The 22,758-nt window shown below is 35.1% G+C and overlaps 1 protein-coding gene and 1 long non-coding RNA gene across 2 annotated transcripts; one reads left to right on the top strand and one right to left on the bottom strand.

The window, feature by feature from the left end:
* Window positions 1–3,327: 3,327 nt before the first annotated feature.
* On the bottom strand, window positions 3,328–9,717 carry LOC107713027 (uncharacterized). Its single transcript, XR_001636854.1, has 3 exons — window positions 9,611–9,717; window positions 8,739–8,908; window positions 3,328–3,527 (listed from the first exon to the last, which is right to left on the bottom strand). It is a non-coding gene; the product is annotated as an uncharacterized LOC107713027 (long non-coding RNA).
* A 121-nt stretch (window positions 9,718–9,838) lies between these two features.
* Window positions 9,839–22,758, top strand: LOC107713026 (coxsackievirus and adenovirus receptor homolog). The gene is made up of 8 exons (XM_016518440.1): window positions 9,839–9,934; window positions 11,142–11,247; window positions 14,987–15,150; window positions 16,693–16,894; window positions 18,401–18,550; window positions 18,823–18,945; window positions 20,839–20,977; window positions 22,209–22,758. The coding sequence occupies exons 2-8, from the start codon at window positions 11,172–11,174 to the stop codon at window positions 22,453–22,455; spliced, it is 1,101 nt and encodes a 366-aa protein (XP_016373926.1). The 5' UTR covers window positions 9,839–9,934; window positions 11,142–11,171; the 3' UTR covers window positions 22,456–22,758.

Genomic DNA, 22,758 nt, shown 5'->3' with positions numbered 1-22,758 from the left:
TCTCTACTAGTACTGAAGCTGTGGGATTTAGTTATTAAGAAATATATGCTTGAACTTTTTCAGTTTCTAAGCTATTTTATTGAGAAATCACAGAACAGTGTTGACAATACATTTCCGCGCTGAATGATTCTGTGCGCGTGATGTACGCTCTACTGTCTGTAATCTGTGTGTGCGTTACAGTGCAGCAGCGCATTAGATTAGAACAGCGATTAATTTACCTGTACAATAAGCTGTTTAAAACGTGCATTCTCCTGTTCAATTTCGAGCATCCAGTAATATAATCACACATCTTGTGGAGCGCTTTCAGAGTATGCATTTATTTGTCATTTGAACTGTTTGGAAACGGAGCGTAAATGTGGAAGTCCTTCAAAGATTTCTTATCCTGTTGCGCCCTCTATAGGACCAGCGACTAGTCAACGTCAAGCTTAAAGCGTCATGGCAGAGCATTGAAGTCGACTAGTCGATTAGTCGGTGCAACCCCTAGTACAGAGTACAGATTATTCTTTTTTTTAGCATATAGGCCTAAGACTTTTAGCGTGAAAATTGTAATTATGGATTTAGCTTGTGGTTCATGTGTCTTTTTGCTATGCAAACTTTACTGATTTTTATAAAATAAACATAAGAATAACTTTTGTATTTTTAGTAATATTTCAAGATGAACACTTACTGGGATGAAGTAGGTTTATTGATTATCCATACGTCATTTTTTTAGAAAAATCATGTTGAAATGTGAGTATCAAATATGGTCATCAGGATTTTGAAGTTTATTTGTTCATCTCTCAGTCATCATTGTATTGCATTGCATTAAATGTTTTGAAACTGCAGAGCTCTGATCATAAACCTAAGCATTTAATTATCAGACATATTATTGGGACATATAGAGTGACAACTGCAAAGGATTTGCATTTGTGTATTCTTTCTTTCTTTCTCTTTACTGCCTTTACGGTTTGATGTTTTGTAGTGTTTAATAAAAAAAATTAAATCAGAAAAAATGTTTCGCGATACGCACTCCAAAGTCCTGAGCTGAATCAAATGATTCATGAACCCGCACCGAAGTTCTGATCTGAATCAAATTATTCACAATACGCGCTCCGAAGTGCCGTTCTGAATCAAATGATTCACGAACCCACACTAAAGACACGATCTGAATCAAATGATTCACGCTATGCACTCTGAAGTCGCGATCTGAATCAAATGATTCGTGAATCCGCACCGAAGTTCTGATCTGAATCAAATTATTCACAATACGCGCTCCGAAGTGCCGTTCTGAATCAAATGATTCACGAACCCACACTAAAGACACGATCTGAATCAAATGATTCACGCTATGCACTCTGAAGTCGCGATCTGAATCAAATGATTCGTGAATCCGCACCGAAGTTCTGATCTGAATCAAATTATTCACAATACGCGCTCCGAAGTGCCGTTCTGAATCAAATGATTCACGAACCCACACTAAAGACACGATCTGAATCAAATGATTCACGCTATGCACTCTGAAGTCGCGATCTGAATCAAATGATTCGCGAACCCACACTAAAGTCACGATCTGAATCAAATGATTCGCGAACCCACACCAAGCCCTGCGTTCCATTCGGAAGGGCTCATCCCTATGCCCTAATCCCTTCAAAGGGTTTACCCTCCGGAGTGAGAGCTTCGAAGGGTTGAAGGGTGTAGGGGACCAAACAACTGTTTCTTGAAGTGTCCTTCTGCGTCATCATCACATGCCCACACGGAGGCACCGTCATCATGCAAAGAATCTGTGCAAAGGATCATGGGAGCCCGAAGTGTCCATCAGTTGTACCCTTTGAAATCCTTCATTCCGAAGGGCCCTTAGAAGTGGCCGGTTTTGAGCACTTCGGTTTGGAACGACCCTTCAATATGGCGGCCATGATTGTTTTCACTCCGAAGTGCCCTTCGAAAGGCGATATATCTCGTTTGGAACGCACCGAAAGTCACGATCTGAATCAAATGATTCACGATATGCACTCTAAAGTCAGGATCTGAATCAAATGATTCGCAATCTGTGCTCCAAAGTTCCGATCTAGGAAATCAGTTGAAAGCATCTAGTCATCTCATACCCTTGAAGAGAATGTAATTGTAAGTGTATATTGTAATAAACATTTGAGAACGTGTTGTATTTGATTGTATTAGTCTACATAGAGTGACAGTCAATGTACAAAGAGCAAATGGGAGAAGCAGATGAACACAAAACAGCATAAAGTTAAAGAGGGTAAACTTGATCATTCAACTGATCTGTGCACGTATTAAACACTTTGGCTACCTTATATGAATATCAAACGCACAAAGAATTTTTATTGGACACCCTGCACTATATAGTTTACCTTCAAAGAAGAATCTTAATAAATTGATATCCACATTTATAATCACCAATATCAAAAGGTTAAACAGAGGCCAAAGCAACATTAAGCGAGTGTCATCCAAAACAGCTGTAGACGGTTAGAGCCACTTTTCAGCAAAGCTCAATTCCTCGGAGCCGGTCCAGAGCCAGTAAATCAGCTTTATGAAACCGGCACCTGTGCTGGACAAATATGATAAGTGTACGCTGGCTGAACGGCACTGTGGGGATTAAAACAGTTCACAGGAGAACCAGAGGAGCCAAACACAAGTGACCGTTTTGACAATGAACCCTCTTCAAATGCAGGATAAGACTAATGAATAACTTCTGGAGAGTCTTTTAAAAATATGCCTGCTTATGTTCTAGTGCTATTCTATTTCTGTGAATTGCGCCCAAGAGAAAATGGCATTTGCAGCTACAAATTATAATGTCATCACCATTCCAGACGACTTATACAGTGTGTAATCTAATTAATTTTGAATTGCACTTATGTATAGGAAGTGTCATGCAAAATGTCAAGATCTTTAAAGCATTCAAATTGTGCACGTTATTCTCTCCATTTTTATCTAGTCTAAAAGTCCAAGTTAATGATATTAAGATTCTGCCCACATTTAGATGTATTATATTATATTATATTATATTATACAGTATTATATTATACAGGTGCATCTCAGTAAATTAGAATGTCAGGAAAAGTTCATTTATTTCAGTAATTCAACTCAAATTGTGAAACTCGTGTATTAAATAAATTCAATGCACACAGACTGAAGTAGTTTAAGTCTTTGGTTCTTTTAATTGTGATGATTTTGGCTCACATTTAACAAAAACCCACCAATTCACTATCTCAACAAATTAGAATACTTCATAAGAACTTCATACTTCAATAAAAAAAACATTTTTAGTGAATTGTTGGCCTCTGGAAAGTATGTTCATTTACTGTACATGTACATCTGTCAAGGTGGTGGGTTTGCCACCCCCTCTGGTGTCATTAGTGAGGCCATTTTTGCCAAATCAACTAAGATAGATGGGGTTATCAGTAGAGCCCTGGACGCAGATCAAATCCAGTCCTGTTTGGCTGCCGTCCCTCCTTTTTGCAAGCGAGGATGATTACCATACGATGAAGGGCGCCAGCACTGACTTTCACAGAGACCAGCATCTTCAAGCAGATCTAGTAGTAGAGTAAACAGAGGAGGTCCTGTTCAGTTAGGAGCTCATGAACACACAAAACTGCATATTATTTTGGTTTTCATATTATTTTGCATATTGTTTTAGTATGTTGCCAAGCATATTTGCTTTTTGCGTGTTTATAGGGAGGTATTACATTTTTCAGGCTGTAAGAATGCCAAGATAATGTCAGAAACATTAACATTGCTGGTGCTGCAGCGCTACAGCAAACCTACTAATAGGCATCCTGCTGAGCTGTCACTGCATCCATCTACGGATGGCAAAGATAAATTACTCTGCTTATTAAGAAACTCACACCACGGACCAAAACAGAACAGCTGCAACTGAATACGGTTTCGCTCTACGCAAAAGGCACATCAAACGAAGCATAAATTCGATTCTAACGGTCAAATCGTGTGGAGTGTAATGACAAAGCACGCCTATTAAGGTGACTGCGCTTTTGCCAAAGTTTTTGTTTCACATTTCTCATTTTAAAAGTCCAATTCAAGATTTCATTACTCAGAAGAGCAGCTTTCCGACCAGCTGGGGAATTTCAGAAGGAAACCACCGAGCAACCTTCTCCGCTTCAGTACCAAAGGTTCAAATAAACAAAAGCGCAGCACTCCGTGAAATCAATCAGGGGAGCCAACAGGTGGCAGCAGTCCAATCCAGCATTTGCATTCAATGGCACAATGAGGAACATAACCTCGGCCTCGCTTTCTAAAGACTTCATTAGCATTTGAGTGAAAGCAGTCACGGGGCGACAAGCGCAGCGTTTCCCCGTGTGCTTTACCTCATGTGACCCCAATAACTCAAGTTAAAACACTTTCACACTGACTGAATCACACTCGGATGGGAGGCGGAGGCCCATTTAAAGGTGTACCATGTCATTTTATCTATGTTTTGCTTCTAGAGAAATGTGTGGTGCTGTTGACAACACGGTTTAAAATGATTAAGACTCATACCAGCTGCCTAGAAACAGCCGTTTTAAGGTGCGATTAAACTTTATGTTCCTGCGAAATCGCGTAGTAAAAGGACCTTTGACCAGCCAGGGAATTGAAATGTCACAGGTTGTCCTTTTGGCTCAATATAAAGAATACAAACTTGCTTCCTGTGTGTCCCAGCTAAGAAAAATAGAGCATGTTCTAGAACATTCCGTTCATGTTCCCATTAAGTTATGAAAACGTTACTTCTGAATGTTCAAAACATCCAGATTTTAAAATGTTTTAAACCTTTTTTTATCCAAACGTTGTAAGGGAACATTATATTTTTGTCATTTTGCAAACATCATGGGAATGGTACTTTGGAATGTTCTTTAAAATGTTCTAAAACATGCAGTAACATTTAAAAAACGTAATTCGGAAAAAAAAACTTTCCATGAACATGAATGTATAAATAACATTTTTGTGCTAATGTTTTGAGAAAACCTTGCAGAGAACCTTGCCAGAACGTTCTGTGAACATTCCCCATTTTTGCCAAGGTGTTGCAGGAAAGTGGAGTACATAATACACGCACGTTCAGCTTAATACATTAAGATCTCAGGAGTCAGATATGCCTGTGAATGCATTGTTAACCAAAAACACTTTTGCGTGTCACTGCATCCACACCAGTAGGTGTCAGCAGGGTCCAAAATGAACACTTAGCAAGTTACACCTGTCTTTGATGAGTAAATGAAATGGTTGAGCTGGTAACTGCAACATATTACATTAAAAATCTAATTGCTTGCCTGACCCTCACTGAACGGGACTAAATCAACTCGAGAAAACAACTCATGACCCATGTGTTTTCCACCATCACAAGGATATATTCTGGGATGAATTCTTTCCTCCAGAACTCCGTATGGAGACACATATGTGGAGTATTTCTCACATTAAGCTACTAAAACAGAAATAAGGAGAACAAAATCACCATGAGTCGTGGAAGGCACAGTTTCACCAAGAAACAGAGACTGTCTCATGCAGCAAAAAATATTAACCTACGCTTTATGCCACATGCAAAAACAACTAAAAGAATCCCATTGTCATAAGGATAAACATATTCTACTAAACATAATAATATAAAATAATACAAAAACTCTTCTCATGACAGTTAGAATTATTTGTGACCCTGGACCACAAAACCAGTCATAAGTAGCACAGGTATTCCATGAAGATATTTTGTACATTTCCTATTGTTAATATATCAAAATGTAATTATTGGTTAGTAATATGCATTGCTAAGAACTTCATTTGGACAACTTTAAAGGTGATTTTCTCAATATTTAGATTTTTTTTTGTACCCTCAGATTCCAGATTTTCAAATAGTTGTATCTCGGCCAAATATTGTCCGATCCTAACAAACCATACATCAATGGAAAGCTTATTTATTCAGCGTTCAGATGATGTATAAATCTTAATTTTTAAAAAATAATGACCCTTATGACTGGTTTTGTGGTCCAGGGTCACATTTTTGCACAGTATATTTTCTCTATTCACTCGCCATTGCCTGGTTTCTTAAAAATAATTTACACTGGGAGCCTGTATAAATCCCAATACCAGTGTAATAATAAAACAAATTATTCAGTGCAGCTTCCTTATTTAATTATGATGTTACCAGTCAGCACTACAAATGTCCACCAAACTGTTTTCAGATAATTTAATAAAAATAAATATTGACATTAAATATTAGAGCAAATTAGATCATTCTGGGAAACAAAATGTTTTTCCGCCATGGTCCATAAAGCAAACATTAATTTATTAAAAGTTACAAAATATCTATAAGCTAATATATGAAATAAATATATTTAGTGTTAGTGTTTCTGGAAATACTCCATATGTTGTGTATGAAATCATGTTTACGAGTTAAAATGGGTCATACATCTCCAGCTGACTCATGAGCTGAAGTGTTTCTGAGATTTCCTGTCGCTGCTGTGTCTGTATGACACTTAATCACAGATTATTGAAAGTACTGTACGGTCTTGAACTGTGGTAGATCTTCAAGGTCAGATGTTATATGAAGCCATTCATTAGTCATCTGCACAACGAAACAAAAAACAGAGTTATTTTCGAAGCATCGCACTATATACAAAACGTGTTTCTGAGATTTCCTGTCGCTGCTGTGTCTGTATGACACTTAATCACAGATTATTGAAAGTACTGTACAGTCTTGAACTGTGGTAGATCTTCAAGGTCAGATGTTATATGAAGCCATTCATTAGTCATCTGCACAACAAAACAAAAAACAGAGTTATTTTCGAAGTATCGCACTATATACAAAACCGTAAAGTACGATCACGTCGCCTGACGTCCTTTCATCTTGTGTCAATGTTTTCTCACTAATAATGGACTGAGTTCATTGCATGAACCGCTTCATTGAAAACCATAACAAGATGCTTTATTTGTACTTGAAAAAGAGAGATAAGAATTCTTAAAGCTCATATCTCAAGGTCTTCAGGGAAGACTACATCGAATGGTCTTTATTTCCTAATCTGCACCAATTATCAGCGGCCGCTATCTCAACGATTAGCTGTGTAGCAGCTGTCGGTCTTGAAGCAAAGCCTAAGGGGAAAAAAATCTCCTAGCATGCCATGAAAGTAAGATGAGAAGAACATTGTTTTTGTGTTAGCAAAGAATCAGTCTGAACCTCGAAAACAGAACTTTGGTCATGTACACCACCATTGAGCCAATTTGTGGCAAGTCAGCATCCCTGAACCGCACCAGGGACATGCACTATATAGAAGTGAATTCAGAATGCCTTTTAGAGTCCAATTCTAGTGCAATTCATTTTGAAATAAAAAAGCAAAAAGATGTATATTGCTGCATGTGCCAGCAAAAATTACTGCCTTAAATCAACTTGGTTGTGCAAGTTAATTCAACTTACATTGAAGTACATTTAAAAAAAAGAAAAGAAAAGTTTCATATGACTTATAAAAACTGAAATCGAAATTGTTCATGTAAAAAAAAAAAAAAACAGCTGTCATGACTTACTGATCATGTTTTTGCAGTGTATTTTAAATAATTCATATTAATTTAATATTCAATGTATCCTCTTTTTTATTAACTGTTTTAATACATTTATAATCATTTTTTAAATAATTTTTATTCTCTGTTTTTATTTCTTATTCATCTATTGTGATTATTTGATAATTATTTTAATTCCTTTTTATGTAAAGCACTGAATTACATGGAATGTGCTTTAAAAACTTTTCTTGCCTAATGTTAATCAAATTAAATATTTTAATTTGCATTAATATAAATATGATTTAATATAAACATTAATTTAAATTAAAGGGGTCATATGATGTTGCTAAAAAGAACATTATTTGGTGTATTTGGTGTAATGAAATGTGTTTATGCGGTTTAAGGTTAAAAAAACACATTCATGCACCAAGAGCTTGTAACACTCCAAAGAGAAATTGAAATCACATCATATGACCCCTTTAAATTAATTTTAATAAAATAAATGTCATTTTATGGACCATGGTAGAAAAACATTTCATTTCCCTAAATGCTCTATTGACATTTTGTACAAATTAAATGTACAGCAGCATGATATAAAACATTTTTCTTTCATCATGATTAGACATTTAACAACATCTGCGCATATGTGTGTGGTTTTACGCATAAGATCTAAGCTCTTTCAATTTTCTGTCGCTGGCCCTTGAGGATGTATATCGCGGCACAGCGTAAGATACTTGGCTCTTTTTCTTTTTTTTTTACTAAAAACTTGTATCAGTAATAAACTCTACCAACTGTTTAAACTGTAATGTTACAAGATGTAAAATGTTTTACATATTAACAACTGCTGTATGGTATTGTTTAATGCTCACGAGTATGTCTGACACATTGTTTTAGAAATTTTACCGCTTCTAAAATTAACAATACATAAATACTTTGTACCCGTCTTGACTTGTTTTACCGTTTATGGACACACAGTTTGCAAAATCTTTAGGAATCTGTGGAATTTTTATATGGATATATTTTATAAGGGGTCATCAATCAAATTTTGACATATGGTACCCTATACCATGGTACTCTCTCTGTCCTGTGGTACTTTGAATTTGAAATTCAATTCAAATTCATACCGAGACCTGATTCCTAAATTCTGATCCCTAAATTCAAAAGAGGCGGGGGGAAAAAAGCGCACAGACAAAACCCTGCAAAAACTTTTATTCAATTCACACTCATGAATGAAACCCGATTCCTAAACTCTGAATTGTGCACACATTTACACTAACCTGGTGTTTTTGCCCTCAGTGGCTCGTGATGTTGCCAGGGTGATCATATCAGCATATCCACGGCTCTGTGTGTAGCTGTGGGAGTTTGAGGAGGCGTCGATGATCAAAAGAGCTGCTGACTGACAGAAGACTTCATCTGAGTGTGTTCACACATCCATAGCCTACAGTGACTGCAAGGAGAATCAAGTATTGTACATGTTTTGTAGTGATAATTAGTGTCTGAGCAGAGCCGAGCAAACAATCTGATTCCCCCGTGAAATAACACTGCAGTGTTTACATTTTTACATCAGCCTCTGTTCATTTCCAAAATAAACAGACACATATTGGCCTATTGGGCCTAATATAAAAATAAATGTGAATAAAACTAACAAAAATAATCTCAAGCAATCATACAATGTGCAACACATGTGACATAAGATGGTTCTCAATTGGTTTTGCATTAGAAAAGTGCCTAAACTGTAAACAAAATTATCCTTAAAAACATAACATGAATTGTATTAAAATTACACAGTTTTGTAAATCCAGAAACAGTGAGTATGATTTATCAAGTTGACACACAGAACAAGCACTACTATTGAATTAGTATTAGTCATCTTATCAAATGGCAGGTATATCTGCACCAAAACGCCATGCGTGATTGGACGCAGGGCCTTCAGTTTCAAAACCAGCAAGAAAAATGTGAATCTGCCCTTTTAAATGTCAACGTTTATGATATCCTAACTATGGATGACTATAAAGCTAGTTATATTGTATTATTTGAAATTACCATTGTTTTTAATCCAGATGAGAAGCACTGCTTTACTGTGAACGTACTGTGTTTGAATCAATCACATGGTTTGAGCCAAAATGGCTGATTTGATCCATTTACTTACTGTGATTCTTTGAACACATTTCACATTAGATAATCCAAGTGGAAACGTTCACTGAAACGAAAGCTCAAATTCCTACACAGAAGCAATGAATCACAAATCAAACATGTCATGTGTACATGGGCTGGTCAGCAGCAAGTTTCACTGAGTTTGTGACTCTCGAGCTGTGATTGGTGGAATGCTGTGAGGGGGCGGAGCCTTAGAGGAAACACCTGTTTTCCTGCTTCAGGTGAGAGTGAGAGTTGAATAGAGGAACTAGCAAAGAAAACACCTCATAGCACTGCTGAGTTTGTTGGATTACTCTGCATTTGGTTGTTCCGTTAAGAGGTAATTAAAAAAATTTTTTTGAGTTTACATAAGCTGTATGTTAACAAAATAACTGGAGCCTGTTGTGATAGGAAGGACTGCAGTTTGGACTTTGCTCTTTATAAAAGCTAACAGAAATGAAATTCTTGCCTGCTCTGACCTCCATTAATTAGTTTTTCTGGCTCATTTAATTTCTTATGAGACTGAAATGATTACTGTAGACCGTCAGTAAGCAAGTGCTCAAATAAGGCTTACTGAATTAAAAGCAGTCTGATTTCATTGTGAAAGGTGTGTGTGTGTGTGTGTGTGTGTGTGTACAGTACATGTTTAAGCTCTATTCAGTTTTCAGGGGACTCTCTTCCTCAAGGTTTAATTACTGTGTTTTATTGGCATCTACATTGGCACATGATTTGTTCCTTAAATGATTTATAGACACAAAGATAAGAATCACAGTTTCTGTGGTTTGAGAGTACTTTCTTTCTGACAACTCTATCTCTACCTCATTATAATGTTTGAGTCATATACTGTATGAACTGCCATTCTCTTGAGTGATTTGCATTTTATACATGCATGCAAATAGTATAGGCAGAAATATCAGCCAGACAGTGTTTGAGATGTTAGGATTTGGATTTGCCCATCTGGTCAAAATACCCCAACACTTGTCAATTGATAGTGGACTTTTCCTGTTTTAAATTATTTATAGTGAATTTTGAAATGTGCTAAATGTTACTTAAAAAAATAATTTCGGTACTGTTATATTTTTTATATTGATGTATAGTTATATTTTATTTACATGCTTTTAGATATTTTTGCTTTTATAAAATAGACAAGAAAAATATATGATTAAACTGAAATGTTATATACATGTAGTAATTATATATAGAATTTTTTTCTCATAAAATAGACAATATATTTTAAATATTTCTTGTCTATCATATATATATATATATATATATATATATATATACTGTGTATATATATATTTCACTTTAATCATATCATATATAGAGAGAGATTTCTCGTTGAAATATATATGATAGATAGATAGATAGATAGGATGATTCGTTTTTTCCACCTTTGAATCGAAACTCAAGACTTTCTCATTTCAGCTAAAATGACATTTGAATTTGCCATATGTGAGAACCTTATCAGAATCAGATGATTCACGCTTGCAAATGAGGTGTCCAGTCAGCGAGGGACAATGACAGTCTGTGCTTTTTTCCCCCAGGTTTTCTGTGAGAGAAGCTGACATCTGGCTATGAGCAAGTTCTGGTTTAACTCCCCCTTACCTTTGGCTGCATTATACATCACTGCAGTATGTCTAAATCATGCAGGTGTGTAAAATATTACTTTTATTCATTTATCTAACAGTCTCTTTGAGGGCTTTCTGTGTTAAAGGTCACTTTTCTCTTCACTTTGTGTGGGCTGTATCGAGTTTCTACGGCAGTCTAAGTGTGACCATGTTATGCATAAATTAACCCTGCATATTAAGAAGTTGCACTGGCCTCCCACTCTACTTTATGCAAATTCTAGCGCTGAATATTACTGGATCTGAGATTCACTTCAATGCGCTTGCATGTGCATTTCAGATTTTAAAAAGCAGCAGATGTAGTGTGCATAAAACAATACGGTCATTCATTATCTGTGAGCGTGATTCGCAGCGTATTAAATGCACTGAAATTATAGAGCATGAAAATGTGATTTTTGTTTTTGACCATACATGCTCTCAGGGTTTTAACCCAGCGTGTTGCTCAACACATTCATGCTTGTACTGTCTTTATTCCAGCTGAGAGAGACGATCCATAAATCACACAGACACTCTCTGTGTTTTGTGTGAATGTGCAATAATAACAGGAATGACACAGTCGTCTGACATGTTCTGTTGTTTTGATGGTGCTAAGAACAAGATGAACGCTACGATCTGTAGCATTTCTCCCAAAAAAATAAATAAATAGCAGACTCCCATAGCAAAGACTGCCCATCTGTACTCAAAGCAGTTTTGGTGATTTTGAGACACAAAGACTGAAAGGAGTATCTGAGGACTGTGAAGATCATCTAATTGCTGTTTCAGGCATCATGTCTTTTCATTCAGCCAGTCAGTTTCTGATGACAGTAAATAGTTGTTGTTTGGTAACATTTGTGTGACCTTGACAGCGGTGGCCTTTTGTCAAATTTTAAATACATAACATTCTCAGAACTTTGGCCAACGGACTGGCAAGGTTCTCTCAAAATTATGAACAAACGTTCTTCCACTAATGTTAACTTAACATTCGCTTTATTAATGGTAAAAAAAAAATTACTTGCACAACATTCATGGAAAGTTTTTTTTTTTTTTTTTTTCCCTGAAATATCTTAGTTGGACATTCATCTAACGCTTTTTAAATGTTATTACTTAACTTCAGAAGGTTCAGAGAACATGCAAAAGTCCCCATAATGTACACAAAATTATCAAATTGAATGTTCCCCTCGATCACATAACCAAGAAAAAAAAAAATTTTTTAAAGCTTTTTTTTTTTTTAACTGGATGTTTTGATCATTGTGAGAACATTTAGAAAAAACTTTTTCATAATTGGGAATGTTAGCAAAATTTCTTAGAATATATTTTGTTAATTGGGAATGTTCTGAAAATGTTAGCACAAAAACATACATCATTCATGGAATGTTTTTATTTTCAGAAATGTTTTAGTTAGACATTCGTCTAACATTTTTTTTAATGTTGCTACTTGTTTCAGAATGTTCAGAGAACAAAAGAAAAGAAAAAGAAAAATCTAAATAAAAAGTTCCTTTCATTCGTATTTAGAACATTAGCACAACGTTGGTAAAACATATTTTTGTTAGCTACGAATGTTCTCAAACTGTTAACCAGTGGTGTATAAAGTACCTGAAAGCCATACTCAAGTAAAAGTACAGTACAAAATTGAGCAAAATCAAGCAATATTATTTCTAAAATGTAAGTCAGTTATTGCTTTACTGAACTTGTATAAATAATTATTAAATGTTCATGCTGATATCTGAAGTAAAAGTTGACTGAAATATAAAAACTCAAGTAAAGTACAGATACTCCCAAAAAATACTTAAGTACAATGTTTTTTTTTTTGTTAATGTTGCGACTTGTTTCGGAGAACATTCAAAAGTAATGCTTCCATAATGTTTGGAAAATAATCAAATAGAATGTTCTCTTAAAAAAAAATAAAAAAATCTGTATATTCAGAATATTGAGAAAACATTCAGAAATAATGATTTTATAACCTAATGGAAACAATAAAAATGCTTCTTCTTATAACATATTTTATTAGACAAAGTTAAGCACAAAAATGTGTGCTATTCACAAACAAACAGCACACGAAACTGCTTTCGCAAGCACTAAAATTAGCATTACACCATGAGTATTAAGTTTGCTTTCAGAGTAAACATGCCTCTTTTCTATGCAACTAAAATGTAAGCCAATTATTGCTTTACTGAACTTGTATAAATGATTATTAAATGTTCATGCTGATATCTGAAGTAAAAGTTGACTGAAATATAAAAACTCAAGTAAAGTACAGATACTCCCAAAAAATACTTAAGTACTGTAACGAAGTATTATTACTACCACTGCTGTTAACACAAAAACATTATTTATACATAGTTCATGGTAAGTGTGTGTGTGTGTGTGTGTGTGTGTGTGTGATATTGAGAAAACATAACCTAATGGAAACAATAAAAATGCTTCTTCTTATAACATATTTTATTAGACAAAGTTAAGCACAAAAATGTGTGCTATTCACAAACAAACAGCACACGAAACTGCTTTCGCAAGCACTAAAATTAGCATTACACCATGAGTATTAAGTTTGCTTTCAGAGTAAACATGCCTCTTTTCTATGCAACTTAGGCTTAATATAGAATGTTTTGTATTTACTACAGTATTCTGCTTGGTGCGGCTAATGCTGTGCTATTAGTCAGTGAAAAAAATATCTAGTGATCGTGGCTCAGATAATTTATCAAATAATGGAGAAGAGAGTTACAAGCAGCCATATATCCAGATTCAGCATGTCGTCAAGTGCACTTTCAGCATTTAAAGAGCCGATGGATGGTGTCTGGATTGCAGCGGTAGAGTGATGCACGCAGACTGTCACAGTTTGGTCTGTGCAGCATCATCTTCCACAATTTAGCACTCAGAACCAACCCGCAAGATTGGAAATTGGCATTGCACTTAGCAGATTTTCTATCACAGAGAGAACAGAATGTGCAAATAAACAGCACTATTAGCAGCTGTGATTCATTATACCAAATTCCCCTCTTGATCTGTTTTTAAAAGTGCATATCATGGAAAACAGGACTATTTTGAAATAGCCACTCCTTCCTCAGACCAATTATTGAAATTAAGCTGCAATATCAAAAGGCTAATCAACAACTTGGAAGTTTTATTGATGCGCCTCTTTCATGCAAAGAGGTTAGCCAATCATAAAAGAGCTAATCTGCATGTTAAATGTCCAACACGTTCTCACTCCCAATTTACATATACATAATAAATATACACAGTACACATATATATATATTATGTAAACAAGAACTTTTATTTTGGATGCGATTAATCGCGATTAATCGTTTGACAGCACTAAAAGCAATGGAGGACCCTGCACGTCGAAAAATGGCGTCAAAAAGGGACGCCAAGGGGTCCTGACCAAGCGTCAATATGTGACAAGTTGGGAGTCAGAACGTGTTGCAAAAGCACCCTGTTTAAAAAAAAATTGCGTCTGTTTATGGTCCAAGAAACTTTGACTTTCAAACAAAGCATAGAATATGGGCTCTTTAAATCAATGTGCCAAAAATGCTTTACAGCAGGGGTTCTCAACTGGTGAGTAACAACAGATTTTTGTTGTTGATGTTTTTGAATGCAAATGATAAAATGCAATAGACCATATAGTCATAAGTAGTAAAGACAGAACAATAAAATTGCTTACTGGCTTTAAGCAATGTAGTTGAGAACCACTGACTTGTATTAATGTATAGAGGGAAAAATTCAATTCAAAATGAATGATCATTAATCCATTATTCTGTATGTCTCTCTCTCTCTCTGGGAACCTTTAGCTTTAGCCGTACAGGTGACATCCACAGGACCACAGACGGTCAAGAAAGCCCAGGGGGAGAGTGTTACTCTGGGCTGCACATACACCTTGGATGCTGCGGATATCGGAGACCTGGACATCGAGTGGACACGCGTCAGTCAAGACATGACCCAGAAAGATGAGCTGGTGAGAGAGTGCTGAGAATACAGAATAGAGATTAAAGCACATTCAAGCACATCCTGTATTGATACTCAGGCTTGTTACTAGCATCTTTAAGAAATAGCAAAAATGAAAATAGATCCGTCGTCTTTCGAAAGCATCGGAACGTGCTTAAAAATACACTTCTTAAGATGTTTCTCAGAAGGCATAAGGGTAACTGGCAATGTGAAGCGACATCTATTTAAATAGCATTTTTAAACCACTTTTATATACTCATATAAGGGTTATTTTCATTACTTTCAACTAAAACCAATATTAACTAAAACTAATAGATCCGTCGTCTTTCGAAAGCATCGGAACGTGCTTAAAAATACACTTCTTAAGATGTTTCTCAGAAGGCATAAGGGTAACTGGCAATGTGAAGCGACATCTATTTAAATAGCATTTTTAAACCACTTTTATATACTCATATAAGGGTTATTTTCATTACTTTCAACTAAAACCAATATTAACTAAAACTAACTTTCAATAACTAAAAAAAAATAAAATTATGATAAAAAATAAAATGATGATTAACAAAAAAATGTATGTATGTCTTAATCTCTTAATTTATTATTATATATAATACAATTGTATATAATACAATATAAAAATAAATATAATTGTATTATATTTAATACAAATGACAAAAGTGCAACTCACAAAGTATAAAAATAAAAACTAATTCAAAATATTCATATAAACTAATAGTGCATCAACATTACTATCGGTATTACGGTTAACTAAATTTAGAACGATACTTGAAATAAACTAATTAAAATAAATTATATATAGATTTCAATTACTAATTAATATAAATTATAATAAAACTGAATTAAAATAAAATATAATGATATTTTAAATATAATAAAATATAATGAAAAATAATGAATGAACTATATAGACGTTTAAAAAAACAAATAAAATGACACAACCGCTTAATTAATAAATTCCAACTAGAATTAAAATTTTAAATGAAAAAATTCTAATTTATTTTAGAAAACAGGGTTAATTCCCATTCCATGCTGACCTCGGTTAAAATAACAAAAATAATAATAATAATTAATTAATTTAAAACATTTAATAGCATCTTAATCATACTAAAATAACACTGACTGGTACTAAATGGAAATGGCACTAAAATTACACTCATATTAATTGAGAGACTGGAATATTTGTCACACTGCATGACCATTTAAAGTGAACTATAAAGGAAGAAAGGTGCAAAGAAAGCATGCTGTGCAGCGTTTCCTTACGTAACATCTGTTGTTTTTGATAAGACAAGAATGTAGGAATGTTTTCTCAGCTCCATGGAGCTCACAGTCTCCACCTCATCAATCGTATCATCTTGATGGATTTTGTAATTTCCTCCCATTTCTACCTTGTCCAGACCGCTTAACCTCAGACTTTCCTGGGATGCGTGTGGAGATTCGGAGAAATCCGTGCGGAAGGCTCCGTCTTAATGACGGCAGGTGGTTAGACCTGTTATATTAGATAAGACTCACTGAGCTGGGTTTCTCTGTCTGACAGATCTTATCCTACACTGGAGGGAAACAGTACCAGCTGGGAAGCCCAGACCTGATGAGTCGCTTTAAGTTTGTTGGCGACCTGAGCCGCGGTGACGCCACGGTCAGCTTTTCCAGCCTCAAGGTCTCGGACACGGCCACGTACCAGTGCAAAGTGAAGAAGACACCTGGCATCGATTCGAGGAAAGTCACTTTAGTAGTTCTGGGTGAGGACGTGCACATTCTGTGACACTGCTGACCGGTTCTGACACACTTATCAAACCGCCGGGTTTCTGTTTTACCGGTTCTCTCCACCCTAGCCTGCTCCTTTCATCCAGTCGCTCATGATGACATGACTGGAATGGTAGGTGGGGTGGACGCTCTTTGTTCACGTCTGCCTCCTGTTTTCCTCTGCTAACCTCGGCCCAACCCCGCCACCTCGTCTGTCTAGAGACTCAATGAATTCTACCCTCTTGTAAAACTCTGGCTCAGTGCTGTAAGCTTTTAAGAGTCCAGTGTAATTATAGTTTAATTTTTAGACTAGTTTGTTAACATTTGATTTTAATTTTTTCTGTCTCCCATCCCCCCCACGACACCCCACAAATTAGTTTTAATTTACATTTTGAATAAGTTTTAATTTTTATATTTTCTGAATTAGTTTGGGATTTTTAATATGTCGATATCTTTTAATATGTCTAGTTTTTATTTATTTTTACTTACGTTTTAGTTTATTTAACACATAAAGTTAAACTAAATGAAAATGAGAAATGTTCCCCTGGCAGCTAACTGAAATATATAAATATTTATTTATTTATTTATTTCAAAGTTTTATTCTTTTATTTAGTGCTGTCAAACGATTAATCGCGATTAATCGCATCCAAAATAAAAGGTTTTGTTTACATAATATATGTATGTGTGCTGTGTATATTTATTATGTATATATATACACACTATATATATACACACACACATGCATGTATATATTTCAGAAGAATATGTTGTTTATATATTAAATATATTATATATTTTTCAATATAAATTATATGAATATAAATATAGACATGTAAATACATGCCAAAATATATAAAATATATATGTGTTTGTATTTATATATACATAATAAATATACACAAAAAACACACATATTATGCAAACAAAAACTTTTATTTTGGATGCGATTAATCGCGATTAATCGTTTGACAGCACTAGTTTTATTATATTTGAGTTAACGTTTATTTTATTTTAACTAAAGATATTTTTATGGTTTTAGTTAACTATAATAACAATATATTGACTATTCACAGTATATTTGTGACTGTTTTGCTGACAACATAAAATTAGGCAGCATTGTGGCCATTACGTTTTCTAAACAGCGTGACACATATTATATTTCACAGTCCTTCCTTGTCTTGCGATTTGCAGATATCAGCGTGTCAACATGAAAGTGCATAAATGAGTATGGCTTGATTTTATCTATGAGGAATCATTTCGATTGTTAAAAACTTGTGTTGTACACCAGAATGCAGTCAGACCTGATGTGAGGTTAAAGCATGTATGTCAAATATCATAAATAAAAAAATAAATGAGACTCAAATATTGAGATAAAAATGTTATGCTCTATATTGTCCAGCCCTAGTACACGTTACAGGTTCAAAACAAAACCGTTTGCTCCATGCATCAGCGATGTGATTTTATCCATGACGTCTGATTCTTTTTCTTTTGGTTTCTTTCAGTACGACCTTCGCCCCCGAAATGCTGGGTGGAAGGTAGCGAGGAGAAGGGCGGAACCATTTCGCTCCGCTGCAAATCTTCCCAGGGTTCACCTCCTCTAAAATATGCATGGACGAAAGAAAGCGGAAACCTGCCACCAACCGCAGCACAGAGTGAGTTCCCACCGGTGAACGCAGGTCTAGTGCAACGCTACTCAGCAAATACTTCAAGCGAAAGTTTAGTATTTGGTACCGCTTGAATGATCTGTAGCTTCAGGCCTGTGTGTTGTCAAGTCAAATACAGCTGCTGTAGCCTAGATGAAAACAAAAAAAAATTTTGAGCCTCATAGCAACCAAACAAGATTTTCTGTGTGCAATCTGCTGTAAACAAAGCTGCAGGGCCTTTCGCAATAGCTGCACATTCTGAATGGCTCTTTTGTTTGAAGATCCCCAGACTGGAGAGCTGCTAATCAGAAACCACAGCGACAGCTACACAGGGAGGTACCTTTGTGAGGTCAGCAATGAAGTAGGCACTGAACGATGCACATACGCCCTTCAAGCATATAACCGTAAGTATGGGTGGGTCCGGAATGTATCAGCACACCTAAGCTTCACTTAACGTCTGAATGTGAGCACATCAGACAACAACATGTCAAATCGAGTGTCATGTCTCTGACAGAAAGACAAAAGACAGAATTAAACCTGTGAACCAACTCCAGGGTAGGGCTAAAGTAGCCTAATGTTAGTGTAATCACACCATAAACCTGTCTTTTTAGTCTTTAAGTGCCAAATATTGGTGTCATGTCACTGAATTTGTATTTAATGTAGGGATGCATAATTAATTGCAATTAATCGCATTCAAAGTAAAAGTTTGTTTACATACTATATGTGTGTGCACTGTGTATATTTATTATGTATATACAAATACACACACGTACATGTAAAACAATTTGTATGTGCCTGTATATGTATTTATACTTGTATATAATTTATATTATATATAAATATTTTATATATAAATCTAACTTTTTTCTTAATATATACATGTGTGTATTTATATATATATATATATATATGTATATATATACACATATATATATATATATATTTATATATATATACAAAGTACACTCACATATAGTATGTAAACAAACTTTTATTCTGAATGTGATTAATCATTCAAAGTAAAAGTTTGTTTACATACTATATGTGTGTGCACTGTGTATATTTATTATGTATATACAAATACACACACGTACATGTAAAACAATTTGTATGTACCTGTATATGTATTTATACTTGTATATAATTTATATTATATATAAATATTTTATATATAAATCTAACTTTATATAAATCTTTATATAAATCTAAATCGCGATTAGTCGCGATTAATCGTTTTGCAGCCCTAATTTAATGTGATCACAATTTAATACAAAGCATTGTAAGTTACTAATTATAAAGCTTTCATGTCCATGGTTATTCAAACAGCACATGAATTATACAGAAAGGGAACAAAGAACATTTACATTATCAATCACTGACTTCAGTCTATCGCCTTTTTAAAAACTCCCATTATAATCAATGAAGCTGTCTGCACTCTGAAACGAATTTCTTACTTACATGGTACGCACATTTGCTTTGTTGTTTATGATGAGTATTCGCGAGAGTGCAGAATTCAGTCAGCGAGTGTGCACACTGTACAAAACTCAGTGTTTCAGTAATGACTCATCTGAACGCCTTTGATTGGCTGTTGCATTCATAAGCTCAACAGAATCGCGTGTGATTGGTTGTAATGAGCAACACTGTAAACACACCTAAAAAGAAATGTGATGCAACAGGAGCAGATCTAAATTTAATGTCAGTGAGTGTGCACACTTTTAATTTAATTTTCACTTTATTCGCGACAGCCATAATATATTAAATAAGGTATTTTTTGACCAATTTGGTCATCAAAATTACCAAAATACCAGCTGATTTAAAAACATCGAGCAAAAATGGCTAAAAAAAAGTGAGGTTGGTGAAAAGCAAAGATCCTGAGGCTTTTGACACGCAGATGCCTCTTATTTTGATGCCATTTACACATTTTTATTTATTATATAAGTGGTTTAATTGTCTAAATACCTAAACATAAGTCATAAGTCATGTGTCACTTTAAATCTAGAAATCCATACATTCTCTTGTGTATTCAGCACATTTCTGTTCGGCGTTCATACCTCATATTCAAGGTAACTGCAGTAGCATTTCTGTTTATAGAGGCCATTATGCAGTATGTCCTTGCATGAAATATGCAGACTTTCTCAATAGAGGATTTTGTGCCAACATGTTATTTTCATAAACCTATTTATCCTCCAGATGATTTCGTAAGAATGAATATTTTGTGAAACTTCAGATTAATTGTTTTTCAGGTTAAGCGTGAGCCACTACATAATCTGTCTTTTATCTAAATCTTTTATCTCTAGCAACCAATAAAGCGGGAGTGATTGCTGGAGCTGTGATTGGTGCATTGCTGTTGCTGCTCCTCCTCCTTTTGCTAATCTGGCTCCTGATTTGCTGTTGCAACAAGCGACGCTATGAAAAAGAGGTTGCCAATGAGATCAGGTGAGATATTGCTGGTTTATTATAAGTTGAACGAGAGCTTGCAAGGGGAGGGTGATTGGAGAAGCCTGGCTTATGTCACCATATCTGACCACATGTCGTTTTCACCAGAAGGTCCAGTTATATATACTTTTTAATTATAAGCCAAAGTGAGAACATGCATTATTAATGCCTTTGCTGTCTCAAGTCCAGAATATTAAGGCAAGACATCACAGGTGAATAGGGACAAATTTAAACTAATAGATATCACCATACTTCACCAGTTGATTAATCGCAGTACATTAAGACAGCTGTTTTGTATCTGAAATCTTATTTTTAAATATGCAAATAAAGATGGGAATGAAACTGTAAAGTTTAGTGTAAGTTCTGCTAAACAATCACTTTTAAAGATGCATATTGTATTTGAAACATCATTTTCGCAAAAGGTTGATGGACATATATTCCATATCTCCTGAAATGCAAAAACTCGTTAGTTGTGTTGAGTTGACAAATTAATATTTTGTTAAAAAATAACAACAACAAAAAACCTCCTTGGTTCTGTATCACACCGGCTAAATTACATATTTTGGCTTAAAAAGGGTGAAAATCACCAAAGCGCAACAACTTTGGGGCACTATTTTTATTTTATTTTTTTGAACAACATAAAACATTTCTACCTATTTCAACCTAAAAACTTAAGTTCAGTTGCTACTTGAAATGTAAGCATAATCAACTTGATTGTACAAGTCATTTCAACTCAAATTACATTAAACATTCAAAGTTGAATTGCATATAACTTATCAAAATAAATTGAGAAATTTCAACTTTTTTTGATGAGTTAGAATAATGTAAAAACATAAGCTGCCATGACTTACTGATCATATTTTTTTACAATAAACTGAACTTTTTGGGGGGATTTTTGGAAATCCCATTCAAAGTCATTTTGGCTCAAAAACCTGAGCGGTTTGAATGAGCTCAACACTGGCATACTGTCTGACTACATGCTCAAAACTTTCCCTTCAGCAGCGGAAGTAGATCATAGTCGAAGAATGTTTCACAACAAATCATGGGTAAAAACCCTTCTGACTAATCAGCAAAACTGGTTATTCATCAATCACAACCACACCCAATAATGATTATCTCAACTGGATTAGTCCCAGATATATGTATGTGACCTCTTTCTACGTCGGCTATACTGTAAATATACATTTGGATAACATCAAGTGACATGTTCCTTTCCTCTACCGTATTTTAGGGAGGACGCTGCAGCGCCGGAGAGTCGCCCGGGAAGCCGTAACTCCAGCTTCCGTTCTGTACTGAATTATCGTGTCCATTCGGGGATCCATTACAGCTCTGTGGGCAAAGCCGATGTCACACGGGCCGTATCCGGTCGCAGCAGTACCCACACCGAACACAGCAGAGTCCAAAGGGAAGCAAGCATGCTTGCGTCTGATCACAGGCCTCCGCTCAGATACGACAGCAGATATGGATACCCCGTATAACCACCGACGTCCTGCCAGGGGACACAGCACTGAAAAGATTAAACTCACTTAAAAGATGCAATACTGTGCAAGACCATGGCAAGATTGGAGGACATTAAAACTGCACAGAAGAATATTCACATATGTGAATTTTCCTCTGTTCAGGATAGAGATCTTCTAATATATGTGTATAGTTGTGTTGATGTATTTTTGTATGATTGTTTTGCATTTAGGTAAACTGTGGTCATGGAAGTAATTTGAATATATTAAACTAACAAACCTTTTAACTTCTTTATAACAATAAATTCAGTCTTTTAAGATTGA

Source organism: Sinocyclocheilus rhinocerous, unplaced genomic scaffold (assembly GCF_001515625.1).
Source record: "Sinocyclocheilus rhinocerous isolate Xijiao unplaced genomic scaffold, SAMN03320098_v1.1 scaffold448, whole genome shotgun sequence".
NCBI classification, from domain to species: domain Eukaryota; kingdom Metazoa; phylum Chordata; class Actinopteri; order Cypriniformes; family Cyprinidae; genus Sinocyclocheilus; species Sinocyclocheilus rhinocerous.
Note: the sequence above shows the minus strand (reverse complement) of the source record. Positions and strands in the feature narration are given on the sequence as shown.

Bases quoted from the DNA above. Each gene is read 5' to 3' on its own strand.
- LOC107713026 (XM_016518440.1), top strand. From the start codon at position 11,172: ATGAGCAAGTTCTGGTTTAACTCCCCCTTACCTTTGGCTGCATTATAC. The intron at 11,248-14,986 runs GTGTGTAAAATA...GGGAACCTTTAG, and splicing joins AGTATGTCTAAATCATGCAG to CTTTAGCCGTACAGGTGACA. The intron at 15,151-16,692 runs GTGAGAGAGTGC...TCTGTCTGACAG, and splicing joins TGACCCAGAAAGATGAGCTG to ATCTTATCCTACACTGGAGG.